The following is a 21,524-nucleotide window of genomic DNA, read 5'->3' on the forward strand; positions in this document are numbered from 1 at the left end:
GCTGTACTTCTTCTGCGACACGCTGCAATTATTCCGGGGCAGTGGCTTCCTTCTTCTGGCCTACAGCCCCGTTATTATCATGGAGCTTCGATGCTGGAGAACACTTTTTTTTAAATTTTCTCTCCGCATTCCTCTGTGTGTCTCATGATGCATGATAGAATATGGATGTATGTATTTTCTCCACGGGGCCTCTTTCTCAAGAGTGAGTTTGTTGGGATACAGGACGAGCTCGTGACCTGCTGGTGGAGACGAGCCATTCATATTTAATTTTCTCCTGCGGAGAGATGTTTCAGATAAAGTTCTGGATTCATTCTCGCTAAACCACATTAGCCAGCGATGAGTTTGAGGTGTGAATATCTGATAAATAAATATGGAAGACGCAATCAGAGTGAGTTTAGAATGAAGTCTTTAGAAGGTGTTGAGGGTATGAACATTACCTCTGGGTGGAACCATTCATTGATCATTAAAAGGTACAACACTTACAGTTTAGCTCAAGATCAGTCCTCTGAAAAGTTTCAAATGAAAACTTTATCAAAATAATAATAATGATAAAAATGAGACCAGAAACCCAAAAGGTGTTCCCCCATGCGGACAAGCCAAAGAACCCTACATATTTCCACTTAGCACCTTCATTTCTCAGAGTGGTTTAGAGGAGATTTGTGCGCAGACCGACAGATTATATTTAACATTAAACATTTACAATCACCCAGATGGTTCCGTCGTGTTGGACATGCACTCTGTGACGGGAGACATCTGTACAGCAAACACGTCACACATTCAACACGAGAGGCCGAGCTGCTCGCTGGACTCACCAGATCGGCTCATCATTCAGGGAACCATTACGCAATGTGTGAGTTTGAGCTAAAGAGCAGGTTAAAGTGTAGCTTTTACTTTCCTTAACAGCCCTCGGTCTCAGTGGTGCTCTCGGGCTGATTTAGTTAGATGCTAACCCTTCTTTATTGATTACTCCTTCTGTCTGCTCACTGCAAAGCAGCCTCATACACGAGCTCTCTGCACACCCCGAGGTTTGCCAAAATAAAAACCTTCCAAGAGCTCTTTTGTTTTGGATTTCTGTAACTAGGCATTACTACCTTATTGCATGGAGCTCAGTGGGGAGTTTTCCACTGGGATCTCAACTTAGGAGGGCCGTGTGCCGTCGAACAGGGAGTGGTCATCTGTTAGTGGGTGTTTATTTAAAATACATCCTGTAGGCACAACGTATTTTACCATAATCCTACTTGAGCTTCACCTCCTAATGTATTTCCCTTTCATCACACGGCTAGCAACGCAGACCTCCCCTAATGAAAGCAACAAATGTCTCCTTTGCATGGGCACTAACTCCCCACCTCTTTCTGCTTTTTGTCTCTCTCTGACTCCCTCTGATTTTCTGCTGCTCTCATTTCCGCCGGCTGTTCGGGTAGTAACCTGTTGATACAGCCGACGGTGCTGCCCTGCTCGAAGCACTATCCCATCTTAGCTGAGGGGAGACTTCCCTTCCTTTGGCCCCCCAACCTCCAACTCGCTCCCACTACCTCCCAAACTGAGAACTACACGCTTTTGTTTCAGTGAGAGGATATCAGACGGTACGGCTTGTAACGTTTGACATTGGAATAAAAGAAGCTTGTGTGTGTAGGTAAGAATGTGGGGATCGCTCCGATAAGATAGGAAGCTCCTGCACCTTGATTTATTTGTCACTCATTGGCTTTGAACGTGTTTCCTGCGCACACAAACAGACACGCACGCACACACACACACACTAGTCAACATGCAAACTCGAAGCTAATTCAGTACTCGGCACTCATGTTACTGCCTCCCTTCTTGTGCAACAGGGAGAGGGGGTTAAGGGATGTGGGCGGAGGATGGCCGGAGGAGGGAGGGGAAAGGAGCGAGGGAAGGCTGGGGCTCTGGGTTTGGGGGCGGAGAACAGAAGGGAGCTTTGGGACAACGGTGGAAAGTAGGATTGTGAGTTTGTCTGGCCGAACACATGAGAAAAAGAGGAAAGAAGATGAGTGGATCAAAGAGACGTGACAAGGGTTAAAGAATGTGGATCAGCACCACAAGACCGGATGTGTCTCACTTGAACTGGAAACCGACAAGACTAGAAGAAAGAACAAGTACAGCAAGAACAAGGTGCAAGAGACAGATAACTTGCCTGAACAAGAAGCAGCTAAAGGAGAGGCATGCTACTCCTCACCCAAGGAGGGAGAGAAACCCTGAGTCAAACCTAGCAGACAGGAAGGTTGTGAGCAGGAGGTCAGCGAGGTAAAAGAAAACACTAAAAAGCAGAGAGGCAAAAGATTAACACTCTAGAGGGAGAGAAAGAGAGAGAGTGAGCGAGAGAGAGAGAGAGTGTGAGGTGGAGGTTGAGCCAAAGAGTGGGGAGGAAATCTGAAAACGGGGGCAGAAAGCAGATGACGAGTGAGTGTTGAGCAAGCAGAGAGCGAGGCAGAAGGTGAGGGGGCCTCCGGGTGAAGTTAGCAGGAAGTGAGAGGAATGAGGGGACTGCTATCATTCTTCTCTTTGGTGATCACTCTCTTCTTTCTGGGGAGCCTGCTGACCACTCTCATCTGGTACATGGCCGACAACAAGTAAGTGTGCAGCTATACCTTTCCCAACCACGCAGCGCTGTCTTCAATTCTTTGGATGTGTGTATTCGGGCGCTGGAGGTGTAATCGTGGAGCCTGAGATCAGGCAGCATCCTGTGGGGTTTCCCCTGGGTGGAGCAGGAGGATGAAACATGGCAGAAATAGAAGAATGCTTCAGCTTTTAGTTTCACTTTGGCAGTTTTTCCACTCATGTCGAAAAGGCACAACGGATGGCAGATGTGGTTTGTGTATGATGACTCTGATGTGTGTATCTGTGTATATCTGTGCGTATATGTGTGTATATGTGTGTATCTGTGTGTATCTGTGTGTATTAGGGCTGGGCAACGATTAACATTTTTAATCGCGATTAATCGCATGATTTCCCTGATTAATCACGATTAATCGCATTTATATACGCAAAATCCAATAATTAATTCAAAAGTAGTGTATAGCGCACTTCTATTTTAAATGTTGCTGAGATTAAACATCTCTCTTGTTCTGCCTGTTTTGTGATATACATGCCTAAAAGGTGCCTAATATTTCTAGACTGAAATAATATCGGCATTATAATTATTATAACTATGAGGATTTTTTTAGTTGCCTATTTTGTGGAGCCCCCTCAGGACTTTTGTGCACTACGCACAGCGCGTATTGTGCTATGGGAGCGGCGGCGCTGGTCGTAGTGTATCTGTGCGTACATATGTGTGTATCTGTGCGTATCTGTGTGTATATGTGTGTATCTGTGTGTATTTGTGTGTATATGTGTGTATCTGTGAGTATATGTGTGTATATGTGTGTATTTGTGTGTATCTGTGCATATATGTGCGTATATGTGCGTATCTGTGTGTATCTGTGCGTATCTGTGTGTATCTGTGCGTATATATGTGTGTATATGTGTGTATCTGTCAGTGGTGTATAGTAACGAAGTAGAAGTACTTCGTTACTTTACTTAAGTAGTTTTTTTGGGTATCTGTACTTTATTTTACTACTTATATTTCTGTTTACTTTTACTTTTACTTCACTACATTTTGCAATGAAAACTTGTACTTTGACTCCGATACATTTCCCCTGAAACAGTATCGTTACTCGTTACCACGGAAACAAATAATATCATGAGACAAACATCGGGGACTGTTGTGGAACACACCGCAGCGCACCTGAACGCAGCACATCGGGGACTGTGGTGGAACACACCGCAGCGCACCTGAACGCAGCACATCGGGGACTGTTGTGGAACACACCACAGCGCACCTGAACACCACAGCTCCTCCATTCTGTGATCATGAAAGTGATTTCTTCCGCTGTCCGGGCACTTCAGTGAAGCTTGTCACTAAATCGTCGCAGACTCGTCACTGCGGCCGACCCTCCGTCTGCTGGCACTTTTTGACTAGTAGTGGCACTTTTTAACTAGTAGTGGCACTTTTTAACTAGTAGTGGCACTTTTTGACTAGTAGTGGCATCTGCTGGCAACTGCTGGCAACTGCTGGCAACTGATGGCAAGTGCCGGCAAGTGTCACTGAGTGCCAGTGCTTAAACTTTAGACTAACAGTGGCATCTCCTCAAAGGAGAATTTCATGGAGGTATAACAGTATGACATGGTAAAAAATAATTATATATTTTTATTATTAAAGAAAGGCGGGTACATTATACATATCATGGTATATAAGTGTTATATATTACGAAGTGAAACGTAGTAGTAGCAAAACAATATTCAATATAGTACAGCAGTATTGTACAGCAATATCGTATTGCATATTTTAAGTAAGTCTAAAAAAATACATTATCTATGCAAGTCTGTGGCACTTGCCACAGACTTGCCACTGAGGTGCCAGTGAGTTGCCAGTGAGGTGCCAGTGAGGTGCCAGTGAGTTGTCGCTGAGTACTGGCACCGAGCGGCACTTGCCACAGACTTGCCACTGAGGTGCCACTGAGTGCCAGCGTCGCTAGGGGGATCTCGCCCCTACTGGTTGTGGAACACACCGCAGCGCACCTGAACGCAGCACATCGGGGACTGTTGTGGAACACACCGCAGCGCACCTGAACGCAGCACGAGCACCAGGTTGGGCATCAGTGGTCCTTGCCGCGTGTTTTCTCTTCCCAGTGATGCCCAGGATACTAGCGAGCGAGCGGCTACAGATACGACTCATTTCATGTGGAGCAGCAATGGAAGCTACTCGAACAACCACGGGGACCAAGATCAACGTCCGTGGCCATGTTTGGGCGAACTCTTTTCTTTTGTCGGAGTGAAAGTTTCTTCCTACCGGATGAAGTGCCTCTTATGCCGACCGAAAGCTACGGAGATATTGCCTTCAACAGCTCACCAACCTCAGGAAACACATTGAGGTAAATTAAGATTAATCCCATGAGCCGCAACGTTAATGTTTATCATAAACCTGTTAAGATATCTAGCAGTGTTGCCCTCAGGATTGTAGTAAGTTATATCTTTGGCAGGAGAGGGGGAGGCAGGTGTCTGATTGTCCTACGCATGTTGTATGTTAGGCTAACGTTCGCTAGCTATCGTCAATTAAATGAGACAATTATCGTTAGTGCAGCAGACGGATCTCTAGCGAGTTAATGAGCTGAAGAAGTGTTGACAGTTGTGAGAATTTGTTGATTTGAGTCGTCTTAGCTATAATATAATGCTAATCATTACATCATTATTATTATGATTTGTATTAATATTATCAGTGACGGTCCAGTAATGGCGACGATATTGATTTGGGTCTGTTGTTGTGTTTAACGACAGAGATACAAGTACATATTCACAAATCAACTCTGGAAGCACGGACAGTGCATGAAACTAAATGTATAAACCTCAAATTAAAACAAACTATTTTGTACAAAACTTTAGGTTGGGGTCATGACATGTTAGGAAGTGTTATTAATTCTATCATGTCTATAATACTCTCACTTTATTTCAGGAATGGACAACATCAAGCAGCACATGGAAGAACCCTCCCTGCAGCTATGTGATGCCACCAGGTCCAGTTCATCTGATGAAGAGGACTTCTTCTTCATCATCTCAAGCGCGTGACAGCAGCAAACGGCTGGATGGAGACGTGGATCACGTTGACTTGCTGAAATGCTTCCCAACTGTGCTGCTGTCTGTGAAGCTAGACACACTCTACCTGCACCAGGGCCTGTGAAGCTAGACACACTCTACCTGCACCAGGGCCTGTGAAGCTAGACACACTCTACCTGCACCAGGGCCTGTGAAGCTAGACACACTCTACCTGCACCAGGGCCTGTGAAGCTAGACACACTCTACCTGCACCAGGGCCTGTGAAGCTAGACACACTCTACCTGCACCATCAGGGCCTGTGAAGCTAGACACACTCTACCTGCATCAGGGCCTGTGAAGCTAGACACACTCTACCTGCATCAGGGCCTGTGAAGCTAGACACACTCTACCTGCACCATGTGAACGGCTCTTCAGCATCGCAGGACTCGTCTTCAGTCCAAGAAGAGCGACACTGAAATCTGTCCATTTTTAAAATCAACTTCTTTTGAAGATGAACAATAAATTTTTCACTTTAAAGTGATGATTCTGGTTGTTACTTTTGGTTCTGCTTTTTTCTGTGTTAATCGTGTTTTTATATTTTAGTAATTTCATAGTATTCATATATTGTTAAGTTCATCCATGAACAAGGAGTATGAACTCCTTGTTCATGGCGGCCACAGCACCCAAACAAATAAACTTCATCATTCTCAAAATTCTGACCTTGTTTTTTTATTAACAGCATTTACTTTTACTTTCAATACTTAAGTACATTTAATATCAGAAAATTACTTTTGATACTTAAGTACAAAAAAATCAGATACTTTAATACTTTTACTCAAGTAGTATTCTCATAGGTGACTTTTACTTTTACTTGAGTAATTTTCCAGTCAAGTATCTTTACTTTTACTCAAGTATGACTTTTGGGTACTTTATACACCACTGGTATCTGTGTGTATTTGTGTGTATCTGTGTATATCTGTGCATATATATGTGTGTATATGTGTGTATCTGTGTGTATATATGTGTGTATCTGTGTATATCTGTGTGTATATGTGTGTATCTGTGTATATCTGTGTGTATTAGGGCTGGGTAACGATTCACATTTTTAATCGCGATTAATCGCATGATTTCCCTGATTAATCACGATTAATCGCATTTATATACGCAAAATCCAATAATTAATTCAAAAGTAGTGTATAGCGCACTTCTATTTTAAATGTTGCTGAGATTAAACATCTCTCTTGTTCTGCCTGTTTTGTGATATACATGCCTAAAAGGTGCCTAATGTGTGTATCTGTGGGTATCTGTGTGTATCTGTGCGTATATGTGCGTATATGTGTGTATATGTGCGTATCTGTGCGTATATGTGTGTATCTGTGTATATCTGTGTATATCTGTGTGTACCTGTGTGCCAATGTTAGGATTTATTGCACAATGCTGAGAATATCTACGAGTGAAGACACTAGAAATTCATTTGAAAAGCGTAACTCGCCTTTCAAAGGAAATTCTTTTTTGCAAACAGCAATGACAGACACCCTCACACTGAAACCTGGAGATGTATTGAAACTGAAAAATGAGGGGCAACCATACCACCTGAAGTTAAACTGGATTCTATCAGAGATTTGATCTCATAATAATCTTCAAACCTTCTCTAAAACGTATGAACAGGAAGAGAAGAGAATACACATAATCTCCCACGGATCACAGATATTACGTCACACATACCTGCCACACGTCGCCTGCTCAAACGCAGCTCAGCAGAAAAAGGTGAATTTGTACACTGTTTTTTCTTGTACGGCGAGTGAAGCTGACCAGTTCAACACTGCTCTCAATCTCTGACTGCAGAACTTGGGATGATTGTTTTATTTGCTTCAGTGTTTATTGAAGTCGGAAAAACTCCATGCGGCACCACTTCAGCATTGAAGATCAATAAGGTGTTGACTTGGTTGGGATTGCTTCATGTAATGCACATGTGTGGTATGGAACCGAATAATACAGCTTCATTCAGAGTTTTCTCTGACTTCAGCCTTTGACTCACCTGTCCTGTGTCTCTCTCGTTTGTGCCACAGCAATGTGGACCCTGAAAGACCACCTCCTCAAAAGGAAAGTGCCCCTCCGCCCACTGACATTTGTAAAGGCTGCAGGTGAGAGCCAACACCATCACCAACTTTTATTATTTATGCTTTTAAGACATGTCAGCGCAACCTGAATCACACCCTTGTTTGTGTATTTGTGTGGGTGTGCGTCACAGGGAAGTCATCAACAAAGTTTTAAAGCATTACTCTAAAACCTGGAAGAAGCAGGAGGACAATTACCAAAAGTTCAGGTAAGAGAAAAGGAAAACCTCTCAAACTGTCCGTGGTGCAGGAACTGTACATTATATATTAACACGGTTCGGGGAATAATATGATTTAAAAGTACAACAAAATATCTTTAGCTGCAGCAGTCCAATTGCTCTTTGATATAATCAAAAACTAAATCAAAACTCCTCCACATACAGACAAGACACCGTAATTGCTCCACTTCTTAACCCTCCTGTTACCTTAGGGTCAATTTGACCCCATTCAATGTTTAACCCTCCTGTTACCTTTATATCTACTGACATATTTTACCCCCGGGGTCAATTTGACCCCAGCAATTAAAACCTCCAGAAAATTATTAGAATTAATATTGTTTCCCAAGTTTAAGTGTGAGGTACTTTATGTTTGTTTGTTGACTACCTAAATAGCCCTTTAAATATATTAACAAGTTGATATTTCTTATATGTTTGACACAGTGAAAAACAGCCTGGGGTCAAATTGACCCGAAAGAACACCGACATTAAACATTGAATGGGGCCTAAATCCAGTCTAAAAAAACAAACACCTTTTAGTTATAATAGCCATGAAAAACAGGAAATCCTTCGAGGTCTCAGTTTTAGGGAGCTGTCAGAACAACACAGAACACTAAGTGAATAAAATGTTTCTGATTCGTCATTTTAATTTTCACAAAATCCACAAAACAAAATCTATGTAGAATGCTTTGTTCTTTTTATATGGTAAGAAAGAACGTAATTTTCAGTCACAGAAGGAGAAGTGGAAGTAGAAATGTTTATAAAAACAGAAGAACTTGCAGGCTGGCGTCTAACGCACTCTAAATATAACATGTCTGAGGGTCATGCGAGTTATGATGAAGGACTTCACTGAAAGAACCCAAGACTGCGTTCACTCAGCTCTTCTTATCAAATCAGAATCCTTATATGAAAGAAGAAACGTTTTCAATTCAATGAGCTCCTGCTGAATTTGGCAGACTCCAGACCGCCCTCTATGTTATTTAACAAAGTCTTTGTGGTTCCACAGAGCTCAGCTGAGCAACAAGTGCCACGGCTCTGACAAGGCCATCATTACCCAGGCCAACACTCCGGTGGGAGCAAAGCTTGTGTACGACGGAGAAAAGAAGAAGATCCTCCAGGTGACCCCGGAGATATTCAGCACCTTTGCAAAGGTATGTTGTTTGTCATTCATGAATATTTAGCACTACATCTGCTGCTTGGGTGGTGTCTTGATTCCTCTCATGATTTACCACAGACATTACATCACTGCTCTGCTCTTGCAAGCTCTGCCAAAGGTCATGTGTCTCCTCACATGTTTGTTCTTTGACACACACAACTACACACCACAATTTTTTTGGTGAGGGGCACAAAATTCAGAACAGACACCTTCCTGAGATGGAGTTAGTCGGTTCTACCGGGTGCTGCACTTTATTAGTTGGAATGCTTCAGCAGTCCAACTATTGTTCTTGTCTTCTTTATATCAACTTCTTTTTATTATATTTCTTCCGTACCTTTTTCGTCCCTCTTCTAGTCCTTCATATATTCAGCTATTTAAACCATTTAAATATTAAAAAAATTCAGCTTCTTCAGGATTAGATTGGTATGACCTTTCATGTTTCAAATGTTTCAATTTTTTGTATATTTAAATCCTGTTATGTTATTTTTAATTCATCAGTTACTATGGAGAAAATCTTCAACTTTAAAAACCTTACAGTATCTTCATATTTTCAGCAAATTCAGCTATTTAATTTGTGTTATGTTCACATAGCCTTCACCTATTACTGTATATTTTCTAATATTTTTTATCTTTTCAAATGATTAATTCTTTTATGGAATAAATAATGAATGGGATCCAATGGTGGAAATCTTCAAATCCGCTTAAATTTGTTCAACTTTAAAACCTTACAATATCGGCATACATTCAGCTAAAGATACAATTGAGAAAAATTTTGAGAAAATTGTTAGCTATAACGTTATAATTCAGCTTCTTTTGATAGCTCTTATAGTTATTTAACTGTCCCCGTTTTAGTTTTGTGTGTTTTTCAGCTCGTCTTCCAGTTTTCAATGAGTGTGTGTGGGGGACCTTAGAGCTGTGACGTCGTCGCTAGAGCGCAGTGCTGCTTCAGAATCTTGCGAAAAAAAGATTTGTATATCGTCACTACGGCCACAATTCTTACTCTTTAGGCCTCAGCTATATTAACTCTACATCACACAAGACAACATCGTTTTTGAAGCAAAGCGGTATAAAAATGAAAAGAATGAACACATCAAAAGTCAATAGAGACTATCATACACACAATGTGAGAAAAGACGAGTTAATTCATTATTATTTAATTATTGTTCGCCAACCCACTTAAGCATGATATATGCTGAAATAGGATTTAGCGGTTGGAGAGCAGGGATCAGGTTCAGGTTACTTCATTTGTACCCGAAGGTAGACAATGGGTGGTGAGGCATTCATCCCGACAAACATTACAATCAACACAGACAAAAAGACAGACACGATGATGAAAGTACACACAGCCAAAAATCAGTGCACTGTTATTATTCTAATTTGTTCACCTGAATGATGGCTGCTGGAACAAAGCGTGTTTTTTTTCTACCGCTTTTTTCTACACCGTGGTACTAAATCCCTCCGTCGAGAAGGAAGAAGCTGAAATTTCCTTTGCAAAGGGCGGGAATGCTGGTGTCCCTTTTCGCACACGGATTCACAGTTTGCATCAAACTTCAGTTTTGGGTTAATAATTGTCCCAAGATATTTTTAGGATTTCACACTGTCTGACCCTTCTTGGATATGACCTCATGTTTTCTAAAATCGTATTATCACATGTTTAGTTTTGGATGTGTTTAATTGAAGATAGGACTCCTCACACCACCACTTCACAAAGTCGTGGCTGGTCTCATCGTCTCAAAATATATATTTATTATTTTCATACTTGGTCTGACACATATTTGTGTAGAAGATGAATAAGAGGGGTGAAAGCACACATCCCTGTGGGGAGCCAGTGGAGGAGCAAACTTGGTCCAACAGAATTTCATTTACCCTCACTCTTTACGTCCTATTAGTTAAAAAGTCAAGAATCCAACCCACAAGATTGTGACTTATGTCAAATTATTCTAAAAGCCGACTGGTTAAAATATGGGATTGGGACACCTTAGTAGCGCTCGACCCCAAGTTCCCTCCTGATGTCCGAGCTCCTAACCCTCTCTCTAAAGACTGAGCTCGGCCGCCCTACAGAGGAAACTCATTTTGACCACTTGTATCTGCGACCTCGTCCTTTCGTCAGAGTTCGTGACCAAAGGTGAGGGTTGGAACGTAGACTGACCATGAGACGATGCAGCCCCTGTTGTACTGCTACAGCCGCACCGATCCGCCTGTCCCGCTCCATCAATCCCAAAATTGTGAACAAGACCTCGAAATACTTAAACTTCTTCGCTTGGTTTAGGCACTCTGTCCTCACCTGAAGGGAGCAATCCACCAGTCCCCCTTTTGGAAAATGGCAACTACCTCCCCGGTCTGCCAGCCCATGGGCACTGTCCCCCCATGCAACTTTGAAAAGGTGTCAGCTAAGACTGTCCAAAAATGTCCAGCGCCATCAGCATCTCAGGGCAGATCTCAGTTTTTTGACAACCTCCGCCAGGGATATGGGTGTGACCCCCCTCCCTCCCCCCCTTCAGGCGCTGCCCCCAGCCTCGGGTAGGCTCTGCTTTCCCTTCCTGGGCTGGCGGATGATTTCCGAGAACCTCCTTGAGGCCAAGTGAAAGTCCTTCTCCATGGCCTCCCTGGACTCCTCCCATTCCCGAGCTTTGACCCCTGGACCAACCAGGCCCTTTAAGGCCTCCTTCTTCAGCTTGATGGATTCCCTCACCCCCGGTGTCCACCACCGGGTTCTCGGGTTGCTGCCACGACAGGCACCGATGACCTTCCGATCACAGCTCCTAGCGGCTGCGTCCACAATAGTGTTTTGATCTGGAGTGTTTCCTGTTTTATTTTGAAGTCCCTATCTTGTTTCCTCTGTTTTCCTGCGCTTCCTTCCCTGTGATTGTCTGTTTCAATCCAGCCACGCACTGATTGTTTCCACCTGTGTCTCGTTCCCCAGTGTATTTAGTTTGGGTCTTCCTGCTTGTTCTCTGTCTGATTGTTTTGGTTCCTGTCCGGTTTTTGTCCATGTTCCTGCTCGATCCAATTGAATAAACTTTGTTTTTGGAAACTCTTCCTGCTGCGCTTGGGTCCAAACTTTGCCATCACACGACAAATAGAGGATTTGAACATGGTCCACTTTGATTCCATGTCCCCAACCTCCCTCAGGATGTGTGAGGAGTTCTTCCGGAGGTATGAGTTTAAGATCTCCTGGACATTATCCTCCGTCAGACGTTCCCAGTTCACCCGCACTACACATTTGGGCTTCCCAGGTTTTTCTAGCCATCTCCTCCGCCATCTGATCCAACTGAACACCACCAGGTCAAGACATTTGGCTGCTGATCAGATGATATGATTACAAAGTCGATCATTGATCTCTGGCCTCAGGTGTTCTGGTACCAGGTACACTTATGAGCCACCTTATGCTTGAACATGGTGTTCTTAATGGACAAACCGTGGCTAGCACAGAAGTCTAATAACGAAACACAGCTGGGGTTCAGATTGGGCAAGCCGTTCCAGCAAAGGACAAAGTCCAACCCCTCTCCAGGAGCTTAGTTCCAGAGCCAGTCGTGTGCATGGAGGTGAGCCCAACTATATCTCGCTGGTATCGCTCCACCTCATGCACCAGCTCTGGCTCTTTCCCTGCTAGTGAGGTGACGTTCCCTAAAGCTAGTCTATGCTGCCAACGATTGGCTCTCACAGGCCCCTGCTGCCCAGTCTACATAGCACCCGACTGCGATGCTTGTCCCTACAGGTCGTAAGTCCACATGGAAAGTAGAGTGTGCTTTAAGGCGTAGCTAGCGAGAGGTGGACAGGTATCTACCAAGGTGTCATCAGGTCTTGGTGTTGTCTGAGTTTTCAGTTTACAACTTTAACCCTAGTGTTATATTTCCTGAAGGTTAATATACACATTTCGGTCAATATAATAATCATCATAGTGGGTAAAGTCAGATGGACCACCTGTTAGTACATTAGCGTTTACCAGGGGCATCTAGGTTTATATAAAAAAAACTCATGCGTAGTGTAGGTTGCAATCTGGAAAAAGATTTATAGTTGCCTCCATTTATGTCAAATGTCAAATTGTATTTGAAATGTAAGGCTGATTTTATACCTTTTTAGATTGCAAAATATAAAGAATAGATATAGAAAAACTCTGATGCCACGCAACCAGAGAAGGAAAGAACCATAATCTTGTTCATTAGCAAATGCAATGAATAAATACACACATGCAGGTACAATGCAAAAGAGATCCAGCTCAAGATCCCCCTCCCCTAAAATGGCTTTTTGACACAGTACATCAGTTTAAATGTTTTTAAAAAAATGTTCTCCTGATGTTGATTCCAGGAGCATCCGTTACAAAACAAAAAATGGGACACATGTGCTGTTGTTGGGAACGGTGGCATCCTGACCAACAGTACCTGTGGAAAGAGAATCGATTCAGCTCAGTTTGTGATCAGGTGAGAAAGGTGTCCGGTGGAGTGGAGAATCTTAATCAACAGAATTAAACTCATCTCTGTGCAAATACTAAATAACAATCCCTACATCTTCTTTGTCGCTTCTTCAGATGCAACCTACCTCCCTTGGACAAAGGCTATGAGAAACATGTGGGCATCAAGACTGACCTTGTCACAGCAAATCCAAGCATCCTCATGGAGAAGTGAGCGAAAGGATGAATCACTGCCCCTTAAAATGTTCCCTTTTTGTCACGTTGCTTGACATCTAGTGTTTATTTTCAGATACGGGGCTCTGATGGGGCGTCGGCGTCCGTTTGTGGAGAGTCTGCGTACCTATGGCAACGCCCTGTTGCTCCTTCCCGCCTTCTCGTTCGGCTTCAACACTGCTGTGTGCTTGCGGGCTGTCTACACCATTGAGGACTTTGAGAGGCGCACACAGACTTTATTCTTAAACCCAGAGTATCTCAAGAATCTGGCCCTCTTCTGGCAATCCCAAGGCCTCCGAGCACTCCGGCCCAGCTCCGGTCTGATCATGGCCAGCATGGCGCTGGAACAATGTGCCAATGTGCATCTGTACGGGTTCTGGCCCTTCAGCAATCACCCACATGGACTCCAAGCCCTGACTAACCACTACTACGATGATAGACAACCTAAAAAGGTATTCCATGCCATGCCAGCTGAGTTTGAATTGTTGTTGAAGCTGCACAGTCAGGGGGTGCTCAGGCTTCACCTGGGAGATTGTCAACCAGGTGAAACATAATTCCCAGAACGAGGAGCTAAGTGCCTTGTTTGTAGCCCAGTTGCAGTCTTTCATATTATTTTGAATGAATGGACAGATAGTTTTGGGCTGATGAAATGTGTCCACTTAAGGTGAAGGCTTGGACTAACAGTGAACAGCAAAGACATTTGCACTAAAATCAAAATGCAACAATTTAAAAACTGTAAACATGATAGCGTTGCGATGGATCTAAACTGTATTTATTAATACAAATATTCCAGCTGGAGTCTGGAGGGAGTTATTTTGATATAAATGGGAATCCCTTGTGGGAGTCGACATTGTAGTGCCTTCTTTTGGATCAAACTGAATGTATTTTGAAGAAATTGGAATACCTCCTTTACGTGAATATTGTCGGACTAAAACACTTTAACATTTAATGAAGCTGCACAATGAATGTAAAGATTCTTTTGACATTTATTTGTTAAAAAGCGCGTAGCACATTTAACCACGTAGAACAATATTCTAGGAACTATTGAGGGTAAATGTATTGTACTCACACACTGTAATCACACAATTGTGCTGGTTATGGAAGATAATAACTGGAAACTACTTCTCACTTCAGGTCATTGATAACTGGATGTGATGCAAACACGAGGTAAATCTCATATGGTACAATGGAAACCAACCATTTTTAAGCTTATGTAAATGAATAATTTAATGTAAGGTGATATAATGATTAGGAATTGTGCACTTTGGGGGAATATAATAACCTTTGGTTTGGAAGTAACATTTGCATCAGGACTTGGGTGGCTCTTGTTTAACGGGGAGTACTGCCTTTCATGGTGAGACTTATAAAGTGTTAACAGTGATTTTTGTCTTGAGCCAGTTTTAGAATCATGTAATTATTTTTCTTTTTTTCCTGTAACATCGAGGTGAAAGGGAATATGAAATAAAATGAATCAGCAAATAAATATTGATCAGAAAAAGTTTTTTGTATGTAATTAGTGGATGGAGCCGCATTTCCTCGTCAACCAAAGCTTTTCCCCAGACGACTCAACTTACATGATTTAGTGTCTTAAGTGTCCGTTCGTGCCAAGATTGATCATTAAAATTAAGTATGCTGTTACAAACCACATATTTGACTGGAACACCATATGCCCCATTGATTATTAGCATACTTAAACAGAGAGCTTGTAAATGCATTCCTCGATTGATTGTCTTTATTTTACACTTTATCTATAAATCCATGATAATATTTCTGTTTTATGTCCCCATATTTCTATTACCATATTCAACGCAGCTTTGGCACTTTTATATGTATACCTCCATTTATTCTCTTTTTTTAGACCTTACATAGCATGTAAACCTAATTTAAAACATATGCTGGTGTAGTGCATTTTAAATGCATTAATCTAGATATTTATTATATTATGTATATCATATTTCAGTTCATTATTTAGCCTCATATTTTCCATTTTAGATGTAGCCTATACATTTCTGCACATCACTAAGTTTCTTATGTGTGTCCTGCTGCATGGCATCCCACAGCGATGGAGACAACCAAACATCTGGAATCTGGATGATGATTTTACAGGGAAACAAAAGGGAACAGGGCAACACAGATATATAACATGGTAACTCCCTTGAGCTGGATAGCTGCTTGACATCCTTTCTTTCCCCCGGGCCACATGAACTAGAATAGTTTGGGACATTTTAGACAACGTTTCTATTCATGCAGACTCTGGGCAAATCGCCTGAAAATGCCCCTTCCTCACTCTCCAGTGCTCCCTCTTTTGACAGGAAGTCGCCCTCTAGTGGCTCAATCTGCAAAGCATCTCCAGCTGCCTGTCATCCATTGTACTTCAGTTTGTGTCCTTCTCTTCAACACAATGCAGTCAATACTTTAGTTGAGGAACGTTGTTCACTGCGTAAGAATGAAATGAGGGCTGATTGGCCTCCAGGGGAGGACACTGTCCCCGACTGGGGAACTCTGAGTGACCCCGTGGCTTATGGGAGGGAGAGGCGTCAGCACTGGAGACGGAGGCGACCGCTGCTCTGGGGAGCAGCTGACTGAAGCACTTCTTGTGATGTATGACTGTCTGCTGCAGGCTGGCCTGTTGAACAGACATGTGGAGCCAAGTTGTGAACAGACCAGAGAGACGGTCACGTTCACGACCACGACGCTGGTTTTCTTTCACCAAGTATTAGCCTCTCTCTGTCCCACGTTTTGGCTTTCTCCCTCTGTGTGTGTGGGTGTGTGTTTGTGTGCACGCGCACGTGCGCCGGTGGGGCTGTGTGCGTGGCAACTCCCCTCTCCCCCTTCTGCTGCTGGCTGATTGAGCACACCTGCATCTCATCACTCATTATGCTCTGATTTCAAGAAACAAAGATCCAAAATACGAAATATACAGAGGGCCACAAATATAAACTAGGTGAAAGGCACAGATCAAAAGTACAGGTAAGTAATTTAATCAGGCACGTGCACAGACATTTCGGGGGGCAGGTGCTCAACCCAAAAAAAAGGGCACCCAATGCCAAAAAAAAATTCTGACAGAGTTGAAGCATTAGCAGCAATACACTGATGATGCTGTCCTCGACCTGCGTCTCCTCTGGCAGCATCAGACCACTAGCTTAAATTTTCTTTATGAATAAAGATGAATTATTATATAGCAACAACAGTACAAGCGTTCTGATTGGCTAATGGGCGTCATGCCAGCCACGTATTGCCCTCCTCGCTGGTCTGATACGGATCCGTATTGCCCTCTTACGTCATTTTCAAAATGAGCGATATTGATAGACATCAACAGCCAAGAGCAGTGGTCCTCAAACTAAGGCCCGCGGGCCGGATACGGCCCACCTCCACATTTGGCCCGGCCCTCTGAACAAGAGAGGCCTTATGATTTATTTTTCAGTCTGGCCACGCAAATCCTAGACTAGCCCGTTAAATAGAACGAATAAGAACTCTCTCTCTCTCTCTTTTCTCTCTCTCCTCTCTCTTCTCTCTCTCCCTCTCTCTATTCTCTAAACATAACTAACGTCAGTAAACAGCTTGACGAGGCTTTGAAATCACGGATTTCATGAGTTTTTGTTTATTTATTTTTTTAGGAAACGTCGGACCAGTTGTGACGTCATGTTTTCAGCAGCGCTAATGTTGTGGTTGATTTATCACAAAACAACGTCAGGGGACAAACGCCGTCATGATTTGTTTGTCTGGTGCTGCGGGTCAGAGGAGAAGGAGGTGCAGCCGTTTGGTGGCGCGAGGAGCACTGTGAGGAGGAGGAGGAGGAGGAGGAGGAGGAGGGGGGAGGGCCTCGTGAGCACCGCGGAGCAGGTCGGGGTGAAATTCTCACAATAACTCAAATAAATGCCCCGTCGGATATTAAAACACATTTGGGGGGACTTGATGACAGAGAGAGTAACTTTTATTCTGAAATACGGATGAATGAAAAAAATGTGTCTCCAGGAAAAAGGGCACTTTTCTCATCCAGGGCAAAGGGGCTGGTGCTTGAGCACCACTAGGGCTCTATCTGTGCACGTGCCTGAATTTAATACACACTTTTTCAATGGTTTTTTTCCATGATCATCATGAAACTCAATAGATTTTGGCAAAAAACCTGGTTATGTTTCAAATAAAAACTTTATGGCAGAAAGCCCTAAAGGAAAACCTCTCCCATATGTCATGTAATATCACATTAGAGGCAGTAATCCAGAGGGAAAGAGAGACTAAACAAATAGAGCTGAAATGGAGTCTGGAGCCACTTCAGCACCTCATGCCTCTGCAGTCCATCTCTCAACATGATCCTGTTGTAAAGAATGATTTGCAAGGGAAGAAAGCTTTTTCCACTTTCTATTTGTATTTACAGTCGGAAGGTAATTAGGAATACAACTATAAATATTCATATAGCCTCTCTTTGACAAAACACTACTTTAAAGAGTTTGCTATTTCAAATAATACAAAAAAAGGACGTTAAAAAAATGTGTAGGTCTCCCTTAAAGCAACAGTGTGGAGATGTTGTGGCAAAGTGATGATGTTGCAGATTGCAACCAACAAAATGACCGTCTACCCACCCGTCGCTTACCAAGCGCATCAGAGAACTACGGTGGCCTTTAGGTAGGGATAGGTATCCGTGGGATTTTATTACTTCAAAGAGATACTCTTACGCTACATCCACACACAACTACATTTCCATTTAAAACTGGGTAATGAAACATCCTCTTCGAATTATCATTAACCCCATGATAATATTTCTTTTTTATTTCTCCATATTTTTATATCCGTATACAATGCAGCTGCGACGTTTCTCCTGCTTGCAGTGCCTCAAGGCATCCCACAGTTTCTGAGTTGACCATACGTGGAAACATCTGGACGATGCTATCACAGAATATTTGAAAGAACTAACCAGGGAAGCCTTGAAAAGTACTGAAGCAGTCTGTATCCTTCTCCTCTTTCCCTGTCCCCAAATCCACAATGGTAGCATGCATCTGGAAAGGGTTAGTACAACCGGATAATTAGGCCAAAAATGGGAAGAAGTGTTTGTTTAAGTAGCCATCCAAGACATTGCTCATCTCCCCAGTGGCCTTGTTGTACGACTAGCTGATCATTCCCACTCTCTCGTCCTGGGAAAAACATAAAATAATTTGTTGTCGTCTACTCTTGAAGTATTTGTGAACTCTTTAATGATGACAGGGACAAAGCTGAAAACACTTGATTGAATACGTTATGGCATTATCAAGGATAGTTTGTTATTATAATAAGTTTATTTACTGGCTAATTGTAACAAACAGTGTGCTCGTAATGCACAGCGATGGAAGTAGAAAATTACATTAATTCTTGTCGCTGCACAATGTCCTTTTGGGATTATTTCCAAATGTTAGTCATTTTACTTTGACTATTGTTGTTGTCAAAGATTGTGCTTCACTACATTTTAATCTAATCTGTTATCGAGTAATGATAAAACGCCGTCAGTGGTTGTTGGGGGTACTAAATGATGACCTCATGATGGGTGATGGCGTTAATGTACTTTAACTTTGGTTGCATCTACCTTAGTTCATCCCTGGTTAACGCTCAACAGTGCGCTCGGATGCCTCAATCAAACACACCAGCAGAGGCACGCTGAGTCCGGCTGACATGCTCAAGACTCAAGAGCTCTGCTGGGCGCCACGCCCCACTGACTTGGGCCTTTGAGCAGTGTGAGGACTTTCTAGTGTTGGACCGCCATCCCTGATGGGACCGACAGCAGAGCTTCATCCAACTGGACATGCTGAGAAACCTTTGAAGAGCACAGTGGGACAGAGAGGCTGAGTGGACTGGTTTATTTAGGTTATGTTATGTTTTCTTGTTAACTCTAGTAAGGCCCAACTGAGGAAGACTGTTGTTTAATGTCATCAGTTGATGCTCCAGACAGACCCTTTATGTGCTCGTCCATGCAATGTTTCTGCTTTTATTCACTATACAGCAACAATAAGCAGGGCTTTGAGGTAGAGAAATGATTTACAGATCTCCTGAATATTATCCCTTCTCCCATTCATACATGACCCCATGCAGGAAGGGTTCCTGAACATCAGGCGGGCCAAGAAAAAGACAAGAAATGCAGTGGGGTCCCTCCTAACGCTTCAGTGAAGGACGGCATGTGTGAGACGGACATAATTGAGTCAGTTGCATATCGGCTGCAAAGGGACATCTGTAAACATTGAATGTATTGTTAGTTTGGACATACGGCTCTGTGGTGTGTTGTGTGGGCGAGACGTTGCCTTTAATTTGTGTCCTAAATGTCTTCTTGTCTTGTTCCCCTTCAAAAAAAAGTCATTTTTTACTTACTTTTATTGAAGTAGATTATTTAAGTAATATTTAATTCAAGTATTCAAGTACTCTTTCTGTTCCTGGCAAGGCATTAATGTCATTCACAGCCTCCGCTGTTCTCTCATCACAAGCTGAAGTTCATCCGTCAGCGAACAAACTTCCAAAGTGTCAAACATAATGACACGACGAACATGAGCTGAAGTGACATCTCTTCGGTCTCCTGCGTTGTCCCCGTGACACAACGTCAGCGTGTGTGTAATTCTGCTGATAGCGCTGCGGAGACCGGGCTCCCCACCAATCAAAATCAAACGCTGCATATCTCACGCTGACAACAATAACAGCGCAGTACTCAACATCTCCAGAGTTTTTTACATTTATTTTATTATTTTTTGTTCTCGGAGCCCAAACAAAAAAAAATGCGGAAACGAGATTCAATATGCGATTCTGATTTATTTTTTTAGGAAAATAGGTCTTTTCACATGCAAATATTTTCAACAAAGAATATGAAAAAAAATCTTTGCCAAAGGATACCAGAATGGCACTCAAAGAAATGGACATTTTACAAAAGACATAGAAAACACACAAATACACAAATGCTTGTATGAATCAGAGTTTGTAATACCACTGGTTTTATTGCCACATCCCGCATTGGTGACCATTAAAAAAACATCAAGGGAAACATTAGCCTTTCTTCTGATCACATTATTTTTTACAGAGACAGACAGGGTGGGCATTGTGGTATCCCTGATAAATAGACCCACAAAAGACGTCTGATACAACCGCTGTGTTTCACGTGTAATTCATTCAGCTGCCAGGTATGAGGGATATTTAAATGGCTGTCCCTTCCAAGATGTGTCTTTTAAAGGTATTCAAATGCCTATCTCAATATCAAGTGAAACATCTCTAAAATGAAGATTATTTTATGTTGTCTTATTTTTTTTGATACCTAGCAAAAGAAATCAAGTAATATGGTAATATCTTTCAGCTTAAAAAGCCTTACAAAATCAATGCCACTTTCACAAAGATTTAACATTCCCGAAATATACCAACATGCTGCACAGCAGTAAAAACACATTGGCACACGTATGTGCCTCAGTACCGACTTGATCGTACGGTTTTTTAGTGACATTTTGGAGACGCCTGGTTTTCAAAAGGACAGCGACAATATGCAGAGGGGAACACACCCTCATACAGGTAGCCGTAAAAGCCATCTCGGTTCATCGAGTACACTTTTTTCTTTCGACCTTATCCTCTTGCTTTCTCAATCACCAATCGTGAATATTGTCGGACTAAAACACTTTAACATTTAATGAAGCTGCACAATGAATGTAAAGATTCTTTTGACATTTATTTGTTAAAAAGCGCGTAGCACATTTAACCACGTAGAACAATATTCTAGGAACTATTGAGGGTAAATGTATTGTACTCACACACTGTAATCACACAATTGTGCTGGTTATGGAAGATAATAACTGGAAACTACTTCTCACTTCAGGTCATTGATAACTGGATGT

The 21,524-nt window shown here is 42.5% G+C and overlaps 1 protein-coding gene across 1 annotated transcript; it reads left to right on the top strand.

Annotated features, from left to right (window-relative positions):
- Nucleotides 1-1,948: 1,948 nt before the first annotated feature.
- On the top strand, nt 1,949-15,185 carry st8sia6 (ST8 alpha-N-acetyl-neuraminide alpha-2,8-sialyltransferase 6). The gene is made up of 7 exons (XM_056407647.1): nt 1,949-2,588; nt 7,656-7,730; nt 7,838-7,912; nt 8,925-9,069; nt 13,383-13,495; nt 13,603-13,695; nt 13,775-15,185. The coding sequence occupies exons 1-7, from the start codon at nt 2,494-2,496 to the stop codon at nt 14,250-14,252; spliced, it is 1,074 nt and encodes a 357-aa protein (XP_056263622.1). The 5' UTR covers nt 1,949-2,493; the 3' UTR covers nt 14,253-15,185.
- Nucleotides 15,186-21,524: the final 6,339 nt, after the last annotated feature.

Source organism: Pseudoliparis swirei, chromosome 23, assembly GCF_029220125.1.
Source record: "Pseudoliparis swirei isolate HS2019 ecotype Mariana Trench chromosome 23, NWPU_hadal_v1, whole genome shotgun sequence".
NCBI classification, from domain to species: Eukaryota; Metazoa; Chordata; class Actinopteri; order Perciformes; family Liparidae; genus Pseudoliparis; species Pseudoliparis swirei.